At 40.1% G+C, this 17200-nt stretch overlaps 1 protein-coding gene across 1 annotated transcript in view; it reads left to right on the forward strand.

Annotated features, from left to right (window-relative positions):
• Window positions 1-1485: 1485 nt before the first annotated feature.
• Window positions 1486-17200, forward strand: part of LOC145985971 (uncharacterized) — a 166588-nt gene continuing 150873 nt past the window's right edge. Inside the window, exon 1 of the mRNA XM_083120120.1 lies at window positions 1486-1866. Coding sequence (XP_082976246.1) covers window positions 1547-1866 — 320 coding nt within the window. The 5' untranslated portion in view covers window positions 1486-1546. The remainder of the gene's footprint in view (window positions 1867-17200) is intronic.

Consider the following 17200-nt stretch of genomic DNA (forward strand, 5'->3'; position numbering starts at 1 on the left):
CACCTTAAAATTCAATTTACCCTGGGCATATTCATTTTTGGATGACAAGCCAGCTATATAGCATATAATCAGGCTGTTTTTCAGGATAGAGTGTAAGTTGTAGGAATACCATCGTGGCTTTCATTATGGCAATTTTTCTCCGGACCTATAGTACAGGGGTCTGAACGGTTTCGAGCGATTGTTGGGGAGTGTTTGTATGGTGTCGAGAGAGAGGGGATAAATCATTGATAGTAGCTATGGAGATGAATATGAATTGATGAAATGGATGAGTGCTTTTTGTGTTTGATTTTTTTATTCACTTTACTTCCTCTTTCGGATATTCGCGACAATGAGGATGACGGAGATGGATACGATGCAAAGACAATTACAAGAACGCATGGGCAAGACACAAAACATCATACAGAGAATCATACTTTCCGTGGGTCCTTACAGTTACAGAGATTCGCCGAAGGAAGTGGGATACAGTCAGAATGCTTCTGCTTTGGATTTCGCTTTCCTGAAGAAAATAGGGGAATGTAATTAATTCAATCTGCTTTGCTATTATTTATTAATAATTGCCTTGGAAAAAGTTTTGAACTTAAGTATCAATGACACGCAGATGATAAAGACCACAAGTTGTTTCGGTGGCGAAGCACGGTCTTTGGTGCTAGTCATCCGTTGTAAGTGCCCTTTCATTAATTTAATCTAATCTCCATTCATCGCGATTAGCCTAAAGAGGCAGACAGCAACGCACATTTGAGAAAAATACATTAATGTCTGATGAGTCAGTCTACTCACAATTACGATCCATCCGGCGCATTACATGTAAATTTTAGGAAGCATTTTCTCCCTTACATGGAGAAACACAACAAACAAATTTTAACAGGATGTAGAAAAAATATGGAAGCTCAAAATATCCGGAGATGAGCAAAATCATTGGCCCGTGTTTTTTGCTATACAACTTGGAACGTTCAACACTTTTTCAAAAATGTTCGAAATACTATTTTGACGAGACATTATGTATCTTTATGCTCAAAATAAGACTGGTTTCACATTTATAGCATGACTTGTTCCCGAAAATACCGGGTTTCGTAAATAAATGATTGTTTTAAAATCCCTAAAAGTGACTAGTTTAATTGTTATCAAAACCCTTGTCGTGGGGTCCATAAACCTCCTAGTCCCGTCACTAAGAAATGATCAAATTGCGAGAAGTAAAGGTTCAATTTAAACCAACTGCCCACTTAAAACGAAACGCAACGCCAATGTTGCATCACACTGCAACTGGTGAGAGGAGGTTCACGAGCACAAAAGCTTTAGCCAGATCGCCACCATTATGCGACCAACGAGCTGAGAAATATTAAGAGAAAGTTCTCTCTAAACGAAACGCCGTGAGTAAACTCTTTCGGTCCACACGCAGCATCCCACGCGAACGATGGGCAGATCTTCATCTCCAGAGGGAGGAGCCACGGAGATCGCAGCAGCCGAAGATGTGATCCAGTGCGAGAGCAGCGTTCGAGCGAGCCGGCGGCGCGAGTCGCTCCTCTCTTGGCCGGAAACCACGTGCGCCATGGCCGCTCCGGGGTTCATAGATTGGTGGGACCAGTCCTGCCCCGGAGGATTGGAGAATTGCGTCCTCTGCCCCGAGGTTCCTCTCACGGTGGACAACCGCGACCCTTGCCTGTGCGACCTCACCTCTTCCAAGCCCTGTGTCCATCAAACCTTGAAGCTGGACCTTGTTAATTTCAATGTCGACCGCGATGCCCCGGCGGAGAGTACCAGCAGCCCCGACAACCGCAAGGAGCACCACAAGAGAAGGAGAAGAAGGTCCAAGTATCGTCAACTCCTCAGCACTACGGATGGTGGAGACAGTGATAATGAAGAGGAAGGGTACGTACAGATCATACACAAGAAGTTCCTTCTTTCTTTGCTTTGACAATAAGTACCATAACGTTCAAAGTTCTGTTATGTTTGTGTGTCACTCCATTTCACTAATTGTGGTAGAGGAAGAAGTAACCAGATAACCACAGCCGTCCTCCGTGGCGGAGTGGTGAGCACAGCGCGTTACGAGGCCAAGGGTCCCGGGTTCAATTCCCGACTCGAGTGTTCTTTGGAGTGCCCTTTATCAATTTTACCATATCACCACTCATTCACATCTTCGCGATTACCCAAAAGTGACAGAAAAGCAAAGTAAAATAAACCAAATCAATCAGATAATCACAGCAATGGGTAAAAGAAGCAGATTGGCTACTTTGTTCACATGGTCGCTACTGCGTATATCATTTTGGCGGGAACGTGAACATTTTTCTACCTCTTGGACTACAGTAGCTTATAGCTGCTTACTAGCTCACACCACTCGCAGCGTTCAATACCGTAGATGTTTTTTTTCTGTCGTGTTCGCGGAACGAAACAAAACTCCATTTTATAATTAAATAACAATAACTGTATGTTTACTTTCTATTCACTGCAATATTGTTGATGAACAATTTGGAATATTGAATGACCACAAGACAATTATGTAGTGAGCATGTCAGCATCGACCCCACTTTTTATCATCATTGTTACTAGTACCTATCCTGAAGGCATCCCATCGACCATTTGCATGGTTTATTTTTGTAATGCGGTCGTAGGGTAAGTAAACAGAACGCTAGTACAGGCAAAAGCATGATGTTAACGTCGCTGTGACGTAACAGTTCTGTTTGCGGTCGTTGTGTTTACTTTAGCTTGCCAAATTTGACTCGTTATCACAACAATTCATTCGTTCGGCGTAAGATACTTTCTTTTGTACGTTTGTTTATTTTTCTAATTTCGTTTCATGTACTCTGATACACAGAAACGCACTATACTCATGGTTTTTTTGCAGAGGGCCAACAAGAAAGTGCTTTAATAATAAATTTTCTGGAAAAAATATCCACCTTATTTACATATTCCTTTGGTTGGTATCGCCTACCTTCTGCGATATTCCATTCTAATCAATATTTTCCATTAGTAACCTCACTGAAATTTTCCACTAAACCAATATATGATTTGGAGAAAGGAACATTACAAATATTTTTTTATGTTTTATAGTCTCTCCACCCATTTACAATAAACAATTCTTAACTGCCAGTGAATATTGGAGGCAAAATGGAACTCTACTCCTCTTAATGTAAGGAGGAGGGAGGGATACCTACCCCCCCCCCCCCCCAAATTCGACCCATATGTCATTTTAAATGTTTGGAACAAGGATTTCCGTATTGTTTCAAAGTTAATGGATTTTCGCTCACTGAGCAAGCTTGCCATTTAGTGTACTTGGCTTTTTAATCAATATGACTTCGTCTGGCAGCCAAGGTTATTTGAGTGTTGTTGAATAAGATGCTTCTTATGGTTTTTGCAAATAATGACAAAATTTTAGAAATCTCATTGAAGACCGAAGTTAAGGAAAATGAAGTATAATATTTCAATTATTAAATTTGGGTGCTGATTTGTCCAACAAAAAAGTTAAAGGTTTGAGTTATATTTTTCAGATTTAGTATCACGTTACATTGATACCAAGTAGTGAAGACCACCGTGTGGTTATCTTAACGCGCTACAAAGACAGAGGTACTAGGTTCGAACCCTTATCATCATTCACCAGTTGATGAAAACAGCTTTTTCTGATGTTTCGTATGATTCTGTAAACCACTGAATACACGTTAGATAATAAGCAAATGAAAATTTTGCTGAATGAGCAATTTTTTTAAGAAGGCTCATTTAACCGACAAACACCCGTGTATTGGTCTTGATGCATTGTGAAGGCAGCGAGCATTAGTGTGAATTTGCGGCTCGGTGTTCGACATAGCGTGCGGCTTGACGTTTTGCCTCCATTTCTACTATTGAAAAATGGGTTCAATCAGTGGTGCTAGTGGCAAAACGCCAAGTTTCAGGAGACCACTAAGCACTGCCAGGTCCTACCTTGTTGGACTTGTGAGTTAATCTGTATTTTCCAACGGATGTAGGTCGTGATGCTTCGACCTATCTTCCCCAATCTCTCTTGAAAGGTTACCAGCACCGAATTTCTAATCTAACATATATTTTGCCACATTTATAGTAAGTCTATCTTATGGAAACTTATTTTACTTGAATAAGAGTTTTGGGCCGAGGCACCAAATCACCGTCTTCAACTTCAACGGAGTGTTTTGCTGAATTAAGGGGTTCTTGGCAGTAGATATAAGTCTACGCGTACTATCGTATTATCTACATGTAATTTTTCTGTAGTTTACGTTTACGTTAAAGTCACATAGATAATGGAAACTAACCGGAATGCAATGTTGTTTTGAACGCAATGTGTCTTTTATCCGATTGAAAATAATCTTAATTATATTTTTGAAAATCATAATCTCTTTCAGTTCTCAGCTACTGGGAAATGATAAAATGTGTACAATGTTAAAAGTTACCTCAATAAGCACAATATTATACTGTTAAAATGTAACAGTCTGTCTGTTAATTTGAAAAAAAAGCAGAACGCAACCGTTTTTTTTTTCGGAAATGCAGGCGTATTCATGTCGTCACAGGCTAGAATGAGAAGTAGACATGGGTTTGGTTACCTTGGAGTATATGTATATGTGTGCGCGTATGCGTATTTGTACGTGCAGAGTACAGGCATTTTAATAGTCTTCTATACTCTAAAACCGGCCATCTTCATATTGTACGGTAGTTGAATGGTAGCGGAAATTGATGGTCCTAAACCGTCGTTTCTCCATTTTTATTTTTGCAGTCTAAATAAGGACGACACAGTTCGTTTACATTTTATTTCTTTACTTACCATGTTTTAATTGTGAATCGATTAACAGAAATATTAAGTAAACAAAATGCATGCTGCTAAAAGCTGCTGTAAAACGTTAAAGTTTAACAGTCTGCCTCTTAATTTACAAAAAAAGGGAAACAGCCGTTTCTTCTCGTTAGCATATCCACGTTCACGTAGACAGATCGTGCTGTTTCTAGAGAATGAGAAGTAAACATGTCGTCGGTAATCGCTTGGATTATTTAAAATACACACACTCATATATGTTACACACGCATACACACACACACACACACACACACACAAGCCTACAGGACAGCACTGTGGCAACAGCACTGTACAAAGTTCATTGGAGAAATGACGGTCAGAGACCGTCATTCTTCACTGCCATCCAACAACCGTAAAAAATTAGCAGGACCGTTTTACAATTGTCAACGGTCATTACATCGTTAACATAATTAATGTAATTTTAAAAATTCAGGACCTAAAATATATTTATTGTGCACACAACTGCAATTCCTAATCAAGATCTATCATTAAGCATGGAAAAAGATTTGAAATTAAATAGAAAACCTTTGCGTCGTATTTTCATAAATTAGGTACACTGTTAAATTTTTAACGGTAGAAAATTGTAAATTTTATGGTAACGTGTAACACTAAGGAAATCTTTAAAATTTACATTTGAGTTCGTTTGAAATTGTTTGCTTTATGCACAGAAAGGCTAATCGGGACTGGACCTACGAATTAAAGTGACATCCGTTTATTTTTTCGGTACGTCATTGCTAAGGTCAACTTTTTACAGTGTACATACACTGTCAGAAGTTACCGTAAAATTTACAATACACCGTTAACAATTAAACAGCCTGCGTGTTAATTTATAAAAACGGTACACAACGATTTTTTAATTGAATTTGAATACTTTTTCATGCGCATAGATAAATAATAATTATAAATTACACTTGATTATGCCATAAATATATTTCTTAAACCTGAATTATTTAAATTACATGACCGTTACTACTTTAGAAACGGTCACGATCGTTTTTAAAGGTAATTGGATGGCCATCATTTCTCTAGTCAAATGTTTACAGTGTACAATCACCGGCAATAAAAATTGGAAACCTAGATCCTGAAATGCTCGCTTCCCACAAGGCGTTATGTGAGTTGCCTAACTCTACGGCGATAAGTGAATTTAAGCAGCAAATTTTTAATGGCAACTGCTACCATCGCCCGTAGTTTTAGGCATAACGCCTTGCAGGGAAGCGAGTGTTTCAGGATCTAGGTTTCCAATTTTTATTGCCGGTGACTGTACAAAATTCATTTGGCACGTCGCTGTGTCCGCATTATTATTCTTTTGCTACATTTCGAGGAACCGTTTGTTGGGAATAACAGTCTGATCCTGGCACCAGTCGCCAAGTAAACCGGGATAACATCTGAACACGGACCATCTCTCTGTGGAGATGTGTTCCAAGAACCGGGATCTCTTGATCTGAAAAACCTCATTGTATTGTCGTTCTTTAAATAGATTCCACGCATTCCGTCGTTACGGAGGGAACAGAGACGGAGGGGCATCTGCCTTAATGAGAACAGAATGGCCAGCATACCAGCGTCCTTGCACTGAGTATGCAAATCGGACGCGCTTCATTACAATGAGAACGACGTCCCCCGACTGACAGAAGTTTCCATCTCTCCTCGCATTCTCCCTGCGTACATTTGCATTCGAATTTTTTTTAACTCCCGTCCGCGTTCGTGCAAATTGTTTGTTTTTCGTAACTCCGGGTGAAGGAAAATAACCGTAAACTGGTAATGAAACGGAATAAAAAGAATCTAGAGCGTGCTGGCTTGCAAATTTTGCTCGCTGGCCTTAAAGCGATTTGCCAACCGACAGGCTAGTTGGATGGTACAGGGCGTTGCAATTGTAACGGGGCGTCTGTATCCAGAACTAGAATAATAACCCGCTCCAAACTTAATTAAACAAATAATAAATAGCAGCATGCGGGAACAGGAACGGAAAAATTCCGACCTTCGATTCCCGGGGTGGGTGATCTAGGGTCGGAATTTCCCTTCCTTGTCTCTGCATAAAGCAGCTCTGGGGCTCATCCAGCCTCAAATCAATGGGTACCTGGGGGGATACCCTGTGGGGTAAAGGTGGCCGGAGCGTCATGCTGGCCACATCACCTACAAAATGGGCAAGATCGAGAATTTGTTTAGCCCTACACCCGCATTCCCTAAACGTGCTTTCATGGCACGGTGCTACACTATCTGGCCATTCGTCACCGGACACCTGGAACGAGTACTTTAATCCGGTTTCAGGCGTCCGTCAGTATCGTGTGGGGCCACCTTTCGCAGCAAGTACAGCCACAACCCTCTGAGGAAGACTGTCCACCAAATTGCGATAGGTTTCGACGGGAATCCTGCTCCATTCCTCTTGCAAAGCGGCGAACAACTCTTTAGTGTTTTTTGGGGGGTGTGGCCTGGCTCTCAACCGGCGCTCCAACTCGTCCCAAAGATGCTCATTCAGGTTGAGATCAGGACTTTGGGCGGGCCAATCAAGTTTTTGCACACCCATATCCTCGAACCACGTGTTGATCACACCTGCCGTATGACATGGGGCATTGTCGTGCTGAAACAGATAAGGACCACTACCGAATTGTGCCCACAATGTCGGTAGCGCAGAATTGTCCAGGATCGTTAGGTATGCATCTGCATTCATGTTTCCACGCACTAACACAAGGGGACCAAGACCATACCAGGAGAAGCATGACCACACCATGATGCTTCCACATGCCTTTGGTGGGGTGTCCGGTGACGAATGGCCAGATAGTGTATATGCACGGGGAACTTTACCTTACCTTGATCATTTATAGAGTATAGCAGGTAATAATTTTATCAGATATACAGAATGTTACAAAACTACCCTACTTTTACTTGGCACTTTTGGATTGATTGATTTGGTTTATTTTACTTTGTTTTCTCTGCCACTCTTGGCTAATCGCAAAAGTGAGCATGAATAATGATATGATGAAGTTGCTTAGGGGACATTCACAATGAACACCCAGGAGAGAATTCGAACCCGGGACCCCTAGCGTTGTCGCCAAAGAAAATAGACAGTACATCTCCTCCCACATTTATAGGATAAAATTCTGTACACTTTGATGTGTTTTTTTTTTTGCTGGTACAGATAAGCCACAATTCTTCCATAATCTTCGAAACGCTTATTTTCAAACTGTTTGTTCTATCATAAGAACATAAGATAACTCGTCGAAGATAGAAATGATAACGAGTCGAAACAAGTCTCGATCCCATCTCGAGATTCGAAAAGTGAATGTAACAATTGAAACAAGATAGAGACCAAACCTATCAAGATTTGTCTTCAAAAAAAAAAAAAAAAAAAAAAAAAAAAAAAAAAAAAAAAGGCTGGCTATGGGGATGTGCATGCCAGATAATATATTTTAAAATTAAAACCCAGTTTTTCTTTTAAAATGCTAATTTATTTCTAGCTAGTAATTAAAATGCCAGTAATTAATCAGTACTGAGACATTTTTTTCTATATTTTGTTCAGTAATTTTGATCCTTGTGGATAGATATTAACTAGGATAGGAATATGTGAAAGATTTATGTTGTTGCCACAATAATCCTTCGGGTTTAAGAATATAAGAGTTTTCGAAAGTTTGTTAGAAAAGTTTTAGGAATGAGGACAATCTCGACAGCACCGCTTGATTACGCCGCTGAACATTACCCTTGGCATTTCTTCATTAGATTATGCATTAGCGTTCCTCTCATCCACCAGCGAGAAGAATATTGGCCTTAATGAAGAATAGATGAGCGGAGATATCTTATCACCGCAACCTCCATCATTAATGATGGCGGACGGCATATACATAATAATAACCCCCACGCGAATAGATTCACCGTCTTTCCCATCATCCAGAAAACCCCAACCCTTGCCAAACCAACCTTGAAACAGGTTGGGCTGACGCGGTCTTTAATTACGGCTCGCTCCTCAGAAGCAGTGTCAATATTCAGCCGACCGCGAGCCTTCGATACGTTGCGCGGAGAGAAGGGTGAACGTCAGACGAAATTGGTTTCATTATCCTCCCGGCTTATGCATGCCGGTGGCATCATTTCGAGAGGCAAATGGGGATAAGATTCGTCATTGAGGCTTCGAGGCAAATCACAAGTTTAATTTAGAGCAGCTTGTGAGGAGTGTTTGTCTTATATGCACACATACTCACACACACACATATATATGTACGGTGTGTGTGTGTGTGTGTGTGTGTGATGGTGTGTGTGTGTGTGTGTGTGTGTGTGTGTGTGTGTGTGTGTATAAATATATATAATATAACTCTTCGTTGAGCCTTCGTTTCGGCACTAAGAACTCCGAAAAACGGCATTTTATCCTAAATGTATGCAACCACGAGACACAGACAGACTGTTGCCACTGTCATTTATTATTTGAATATCTTTGATTTGGTGTTTTAAGTCCACTTTATGCACAGTAATGCTAATCGGGACTGGACCTACAGTTTAAAGTGGGACCCGAACCACTTGTGCCTCCACCGGGTATCGAACCCGGGACCCCTTGATTACAAGGCGACGACGCTAGCTCTACGCCATAGGGAGGCTCTGTCATTTATTATTGTTGTTCTGTCGAAAAACATACTGAAAAGGATAGAATGCTAAGGAAATACTAAATTCCAGCAGTTCCACAGGAATATTGAAAGCTCTCAAATCCTGTATGTATCACAATACATTGATTGATATGTTACACATCCTATTTGACTGTTGAAAAAGGAAGTTCCCATTGTCGTACCCTCGTATCTTGCGGCAATAAATTATTTCACGCTACTCATTGTATCAGTTTCTTTTCAACGTGAAAAAAAATATATGTCTTAGAAACTACAGTATTCCATACCTGAGAAATGTCTTCACACTTCAGTGAGTCTCACTTCTCACCACTTAGTTTATTACTCTTACTCCACACCGAAGTTCCCGGCTTCAAATCCCGGCGTAGGCATTGATGCTCTTTGTGAGTGTTCCTTTATCAATTGTATCATATCATCACTCGCCCTCATCGTCGCGATTAGTGCCGCTACATAACAAAAATGCATTTGCAGCTTGTGGGCGAGTCGTAGCTCGTGAAGCCATCAATCAACAGATGAGCCGATGATGTCATCTCAACCCAGCACATGTCGCTAAGCCTCCTGCTCACGCTCTAAGCTGTTGGCAGACTCGCTGGTTCAACTCATGTGGTCCTCTGGGGATCTTTCGAAAACATTCCGACTCCACTTCTAAGACCACAACATCTTTCTTTATTTGTATTTTGGAGAGCTGAATCGATACAATTTGAACCGATACCGAAGCCGATACTAGAACCGATTCCCACCGATACCGATACCGATACCTGAAAAATAACATAATTGAAAGTTGTTCAAAACATTGGTTAATATTTGTGTGTAAACATTCCACTCTAATTATATTCATCAATTTTCAAAATATTTTGCGGTAAAGTAATCAAGAATTACATCAGATTATTAAATTACTTATCATGGTATTACCAAATTCAGTTGTTTCACACAAAACTGGTGCAAAATCAAAAGAAACTTTGAATTTTACTTAATTTTTTTGACTTTACGAAAATGTCGCGAGGCATTTTTACGATGCTCGTGAAAGACCAAAATGCCGCAAAGTATCGGTCGGTATCGGAAGATAAAAAATCCAACCGATACTTTCCGATATCGATACCACTGGTATCGGCCACATCGGCATCGGTATCGGCTCAGCCCTAGTATTTCGTGCTTTTCTTATTTCGCATCTTATTTCTGCTACTTGTGCCTAACGCGACGATGAAGATGAATAATTATTAGATGAAACTTAGGTAGTGACACTCACAAAGAGACACATATTCTCACTCGGCTACCTAGACTGCAGAATCAGTCTTCAGGAAGCAACTTCACACGTAATCCCTTTCTCAACCTATTCTTTCCACTCAGATGCAACACTGAGATCGTCTCGTGGTGGAAGTACTGAAAGTCATTCCACTAGACCCGTTCCCTGAAGCCCGACTCTGTGGCCAAGTGGTTAGCACATCGCGCTGCGACGCCAAGGGTCCCGGGTTCGAATCCCGGTCGGGCTTGGTTGTTTGTGAATGTCCATTCATCAATTTCATCATTTCATCACTCATCCCCATCTTCGCAAATTAGCCAAGAGGCACAAAACGCGAAGTAAAATAAACTAAATCAATCAATCAATCAAACCGTTCCCTGAAATCCCCTTCGCTGTAAAGCCCTTATCGCTTTCAAAACTGAAAGCTACCCGGTGTTTCCGATGGGGTGCAGGTCGGCGAAGACGTGAAAGGTGTCGGGATAATCTCGCACAACGAAAGGAAGGTGATCTGTTCTATGGAGCAGAATCATTGGAAATCTTCACATCGAAATCGATTCAATTTTAGCATCTTCTTTCAGTTTGCGTGGGCATGAATTTCCATGTGTATAACTATTAGCATATCTTTGCTTATAAGAGTCGTAATCGTTCTTTTATTTCATATTTAACCCATCCGTTACGCATTTGAGAAAGTTTATAAAGTTCACAGGTAAAAACTCGGCATTCTCTCACTTGCGGCGTTTACACGAATTCGTCAGTTGCAGTGGTCGAAGTATCGTGGATGTTTTTTTAGAGCCTTGGGTCTAGCTGAGGAATGCTCCTATGTTTTAACATGTAGACAATGGGACACATGAGAGAATGCTGGGCATAATTTTCTTCCAACTGGAGGATACGAATTCCCCCGTATCCCCCTCCGCATCAGCATTGATCACTTGTAACGTAGTCCAAAATAGCGCTTTAGTTAAGTTGAATCTAAACCTATGAATAGCAAGGTCGGAACCTTTTTATGTTATTGTTATTAGCATTAATCTGTCTATTTTTGTAGAGATGAGCGTCTGAGATACTTTTAGTTTGGTGACTTTGGGCTTCCATCTTGGGAAATGGGTGCCATTTAAAGATAATGTTATTATTGGCCATAACTCGTAAAGGAAAGAAATTAAAATAATTTTCAAAGTAAAGCATGTTTAAAATCCTTACTCTTCTACGCCAAATAAGCAACTACATAATGTAAATATAGGATTGGGTAGACAGAGTTGACTGCAATGTTCTTTATTTCTATATTTGATGTGTAGTTTTGTTCTATAAAATCTGCTTTTATAGTTTAATCGCGACGAAGAGGATTTACGGTGATGAGCAGGCTGAGGATTTGCTCTTAAATGCCTCTTCTGGTCCTTGGCCAGAAATGTCGTTTCAGACCTTTTCTAAGAGGAATATGTGAGTTTTAGTCACACGTATTTACAACCTTGGTGACAATGAAGTTCGACCAGAAAGGAATACGTGATTAAATGCACAGAGGCATAGGCGGTGGAATGGGTGACCCGCAGAAGTGACGCATGTGTGTAAGAGGAGGCGTGTGAGCAGGCAAGAATCGTGATCCCAGCATGTTGCACCCAAGGTCACGTAAAGAACGAAAACGGGGAACTATTGTATTTTGAAGATTACAAATACCGGCGACTTAATTATTTTAACCGCCACCTCGGCGGCCGAGCACGTTAAGTGGAATTGCAATCTCATCACTGACAGTCCCTGGTTGGAGTCATCATGGCACTTACAGGAAATGTCATAGAAGAGTGACATCCGCTGGAATATTGTCTAGTTGTTCTTTCCTACTCCCTTTTATTTGTAAGTGTTTTGTAACTTCTTTCTAGCTTCCGATTTTATTTTCTCATTTTTAGTATCTCTCTGTGTTCGTCAATACTTCCTTTCTTCTTGATCATTTCTGTTTCTGTTTTGTCTCCTGTTTTCTGCCTCATTTGCTTCCTTCTCTCTCTTCCTATTTAGTTTTCTCTCTATCTACCTTCTTTGTCTTTCGTTCTTTCTATATTTCTTTCTCTCTGTCTTCCTTATTTATCTTTATTTCTTTCCTTTTTGTCTCTCTTTCTCTCTCCTCTCTCTCTTCCTTTTTCTCTTTCTTTCTCTATCTCTGTTCCTCTCTCCTCTTTCTCTCTTGTTCTCCTTATCTCAGTAGCTTGTTCATTTCATAAATTTAATCTAATCATTCGTCACGATTACCCTAAAGAGGAAGATAGGGGACGTAAAGGAAGATATACAAATACAATTATTTTAGCGTGGAATACTTAGCACTGTTTGAGAAATAACCACAAATACGAGATAAGTAAAACTGATAATAGAAAAAGCGAACCAAATATAAAGATTTCACTCTCTTTGGAAGCAGTGGGCGTATTTTGATGAAAGTTAACCATATTCTTCCATCATAACGTAGGTCATAAGTGAATTATGAACTCTGTGAGGTTCAATGTTTCATGGTAAAAGTTCACTACAGATGTTGGGGAACAGAAATTGCTATATGCAAAGTAATGGAGAACCTGAAAGCCACTTTCCTCTCTCGGCACTAAATCGAAAGCTGGGGAAACGCACTCGCCTGTCGACCCTTCTGTCTGTCTCTTCAGGATCGTCGGAAACGGACGCATCGTTCCCGAAGTTACGCTCATTGTCGTCACGACGAGGGCATCCATTGTGAGAGGGCAGGAAATACCATTGCGGTGCTCGGTACATTCTGCCCGGAGACTCTCAACCGGAGAAATCCTTTATCGGAAAATAGATCCTCTCTCTCTCTCTCTCTCTCTCTCTCTCTCTCTCTCTCTCTCTCTCTCTCTCTTCCGCACATCTCTCGAGCAGAGGACCCATTAGCTTATGTTGGTTAGGCAGCCATTTTGTCTTCGTTATCCGCCGTTGGGATGGCTCATTGTCGTAAAACTCGGAAATGAACTTCCTTACCAAGCCAATTTATTTCTCTTTTTTTCCTTTCTCTCTCTCTTTTTCTCCTTGTTCTACTGTTCTATTTAATTCACTTCCACCAAGTTTCGTGAGCTTTCTGCCAAGGAAGGTGCGTTGGGATTAACGTCGTAATTCCTTCAGTTTAAGGAGACTTTGCTTTCAGGGACGAGAGTGAATTAGTTTCCTCTCATTAGGGATCCCGGTTGCGGGATTTTCCTAAAACTGTTTGCTTCCTGTTTGCTCCGACTTCTGTTCTGATGTGTCACTTCTCATTCTAGTCCAGAGTCTTTCGTTCTGAAAGAGACACATTTGCAACCAAATGAACAAACATATTCCTTACACACACACAAAGGTTGAGAGATTTTAAAATCAGAGAACCTGACAGGTTCCTTTATTCCGAACACCCTCTTATTTTGTGATCTGTATAGTTTTCTGGCCATCGTTGGGTCCCAGTACATACACTGTAATTTCTTAATGAGCTGAGCTTACACACTTCTAACAGATCTCACACACTTTTGCATTTGTGCTGCCGCTTGGGACGCTTGATGGGAACTAATTCACACACTCTTTACACTGTTTATGAAAATTTTCTACTATTTGGGGAACTTTCCAGATTTAACTGAAAGTTACGCTAGAGCTTTATTTCACAATTCTCTGCTGCATTTTGGATGAATTTTTCAGGGATCCAAGGAAGTTTCGCAGAGTATAATTGTTTCTTTAGTGTAAAGATGTGTATTCTAACGCAGTTCCTGGAAACGACCAGTCTGTCAAAGCGCTGACACACACACACAAACAAGTACACGATATCTTGTTAGATAGGCTCCATGATTTCAAACAAATTTGATAGGGAATTTTTCTAAATGGCCACCTTAGTCGAGTACGAAGATAAAACAAAGCCAAGTATTACCCACCATCAATCGAAAATTTTCCCGAGAAGAAAAGTCACTATTAATATTTTTCCCCATTTTTCACTTCTGACGGGGCTTCCCTGATGGAGTTGTGGTAACTTCGTCGCCTGGTAATGAAGGGGTCCCGGGTTTGATACCGGGTGGAGGCACATAGTGGTTCGTATTCCACTTTGAACTGTAGGTCCAATCACGATTAGTACATTTCTGCATAAAGTGGACTCAAAACTCAAACTCGTTATTTCTGACGAAATTTTTACAGGATATAATTTCAGTACAGGTTTTAGGATAACTATTAAAAGTTAACAGTTTTAGTTGTCTCATTACAAATAATTAATCAGACGTTAACAATTGTTTTGTAGGAATTTAAGAGATTCCTACACACTGTTCAGCTACCGTTTCAAATGGTCCTAGGGAAAATCAATTTTCTGGCCAGCTCCAAATGAAAAATACAAAACAGCGAAGTTCCCTGCGGATATCAGAGGGTCCCTGCTGTGCCCAGAGTAAATGGTGGGTCCGGTCGAGTGATGTATGGTAATAGCTTCCAACAGCTGTACGATTAGCCAGGCCATCGATCGAGGGCAGTTACGACTGCAAGACCCGCGAGGAACTTGTGGCAGAAAATGGACATCGAGATGGACGAGAGAATGGTAACTGATGACGGCTCTGAAAACAAAATGGGAGTGTGATGTATCATCTGCGGAAGATAATGCAAATAACAGCAACGGAAAAGATTACAATTGTTCAAAATCGTGACCGAGAGAGGACACGATAAGCATTGTGGGTCAATGTAAGCATGTGGATAGCGTAGCGACAGAAGATTGAATATGTGGAAACGGAATTAAAGCTAAAATTGGAAAGTTGATTGCTTTAGTCCTTTACAAATACAATATTGATCGTGAAATCCAAGGAGAATATGTTTATCATATACAGAGACCCTTGTTTTCGTAGAGCCCCCACTTCATGCTTGGTTTCAACTATTTGTGTGAAACAAAATGTAATAGTGTTTAGGCCTGGTCTACCCGCTGTATTTGTGAACGAACGCTCTCGTATGCACGTGTGGGAGGCAAAGCGAGCGGCGGTACTGCAGCGTTCTAAGAGGGGCGGAAAGAAGGTACATAGCGAGGCTTCGTCGGTCGCGTTCGTGAAATGATGAACCTCTCGTCATGTGATTCGTGAATAACAGTGCAATGTGGCATTACATTTATGGCAAGAGGAACAGGAGGATACCTTACCCGCAAGCGGTTCTCCACCTGCTATGGTCTTGAGATGCAGTGTGTAAATGGAATTTCGCACTGCACGGAGCTCTAGCTGAGCTGTACAGTGGTATCCATGAGTATTACCGTGCAAATTGTCCATCACCTGACACAATAAGAGCTTCAAGAATTAAAGAAAACTCAAAACAAGCTGTTGACTACTTCTGCACCAGCATACATAAAAATCCATCCTTAAAAGCACATAGGATGTAAGAGAAAAAATAATGAAAATAGTCATGGACAATTTGCCGAGCAATACAAGTGGATCCCACTGTACAAGTGCAAGCCTTGTTTAACATATACTTATAAATATATACAAGATCCATTTCTTTGTTTCTTTTTTGATCTTGTGCTAAGACATTTTCATTAAACAAATGTAGTCAAGGAGCTCCCACTTAGTCAAATGGTTAGTTATCACCTTTGGTGCAAGTGGACCTAGATTCAATTCTCGGAGGGAGCTCCAAAAGCCACTTAGCAGGCCTTAGTACTCCTAGGGATGTATTATTTCACAGAATTTATTTTCTTTTAATACAGTCTAATACACTAATGTGCACACAAAATTTAACGACCGTAGTCCAACGGTAAGGGGTCCGAATCAGTTAAACCATGGAGTGCAAAAAGTAATTGCTTTTTCTGTGTTCTTTGAGAGAGAAATTTGCCCGCATTTTTTTAAATCTGTGTGCGAGTATGAAATCTCCTTAATAAGTCTAATCAATTGTGATATATATGTTGTTCAAGATAGGGTGTGTAAACTGCAGAAAACAAAGCTGTAATTATCAATTTAGCTAATTGTCTTTGCTTCTTTAAAAAAGTGGATGCTACAATTAGTTCAGAGAAGTTATTGAACAAACTTGTAAATTTCCTTTTTTGAGTTATGCAAGTAATATTTAAAATTATATTGAAATATAAGTTACAGTAAAGTAACTATTAATTTTGTTACAGGTTAACGCTTGCATTTAGAGGTGCTAAAAATGTAACAGAGTTACAGATTATTGATGCTCAGAAAGTGACTAAGTTGCAGATTACATGTGTTTAAAAATTACAAAGTTAAAAGATACAACTGCTTATAAATAAGTGATTTGTAGATTAGAGATTCTTTAAAAAGTAACTCAATTTCACAGTACAGTTTTAAAAATAACTGAGTTATATATTTCACTTGCTAATAAAGTGAGTTTCATGTTACAGTTAAAAAATTAACAAGTCACAGATTGCAAGTGCTCCAAAAAGTATATCAGTTGCAGATTACAGGTGCTAAAAATCATTAAGCTACAAATTACAGGTGCTTAAGCAAATTAACTGATTTTCAAATTTCATCTGCAAAAAATACCCGAGTTACAGAATACAAGTGATCAAAAACTGAATGAGTTTCAAGGTACATGTTGTTGAAAGAATAACTGTGTTGCAGATTGTTAGCTAAGTAACTCTGTGTGTATGTGTGTAGATTCTTATATATATATATA

Source organism: Lepisma saccharinum, chromosome 3 (genome assembly GCF_977018435.1).
Source record: "Lepisma saccharinum chromosome 3, izLepSacc3.1, whole genome shotgun sequence".
NCBI classification, from domain to species: Eukaryota; Metazoa; Arthropoda; class Insecta; order Zygentoma; family Lepismatidae; genus Lepisma; species Lepisma saccharinum.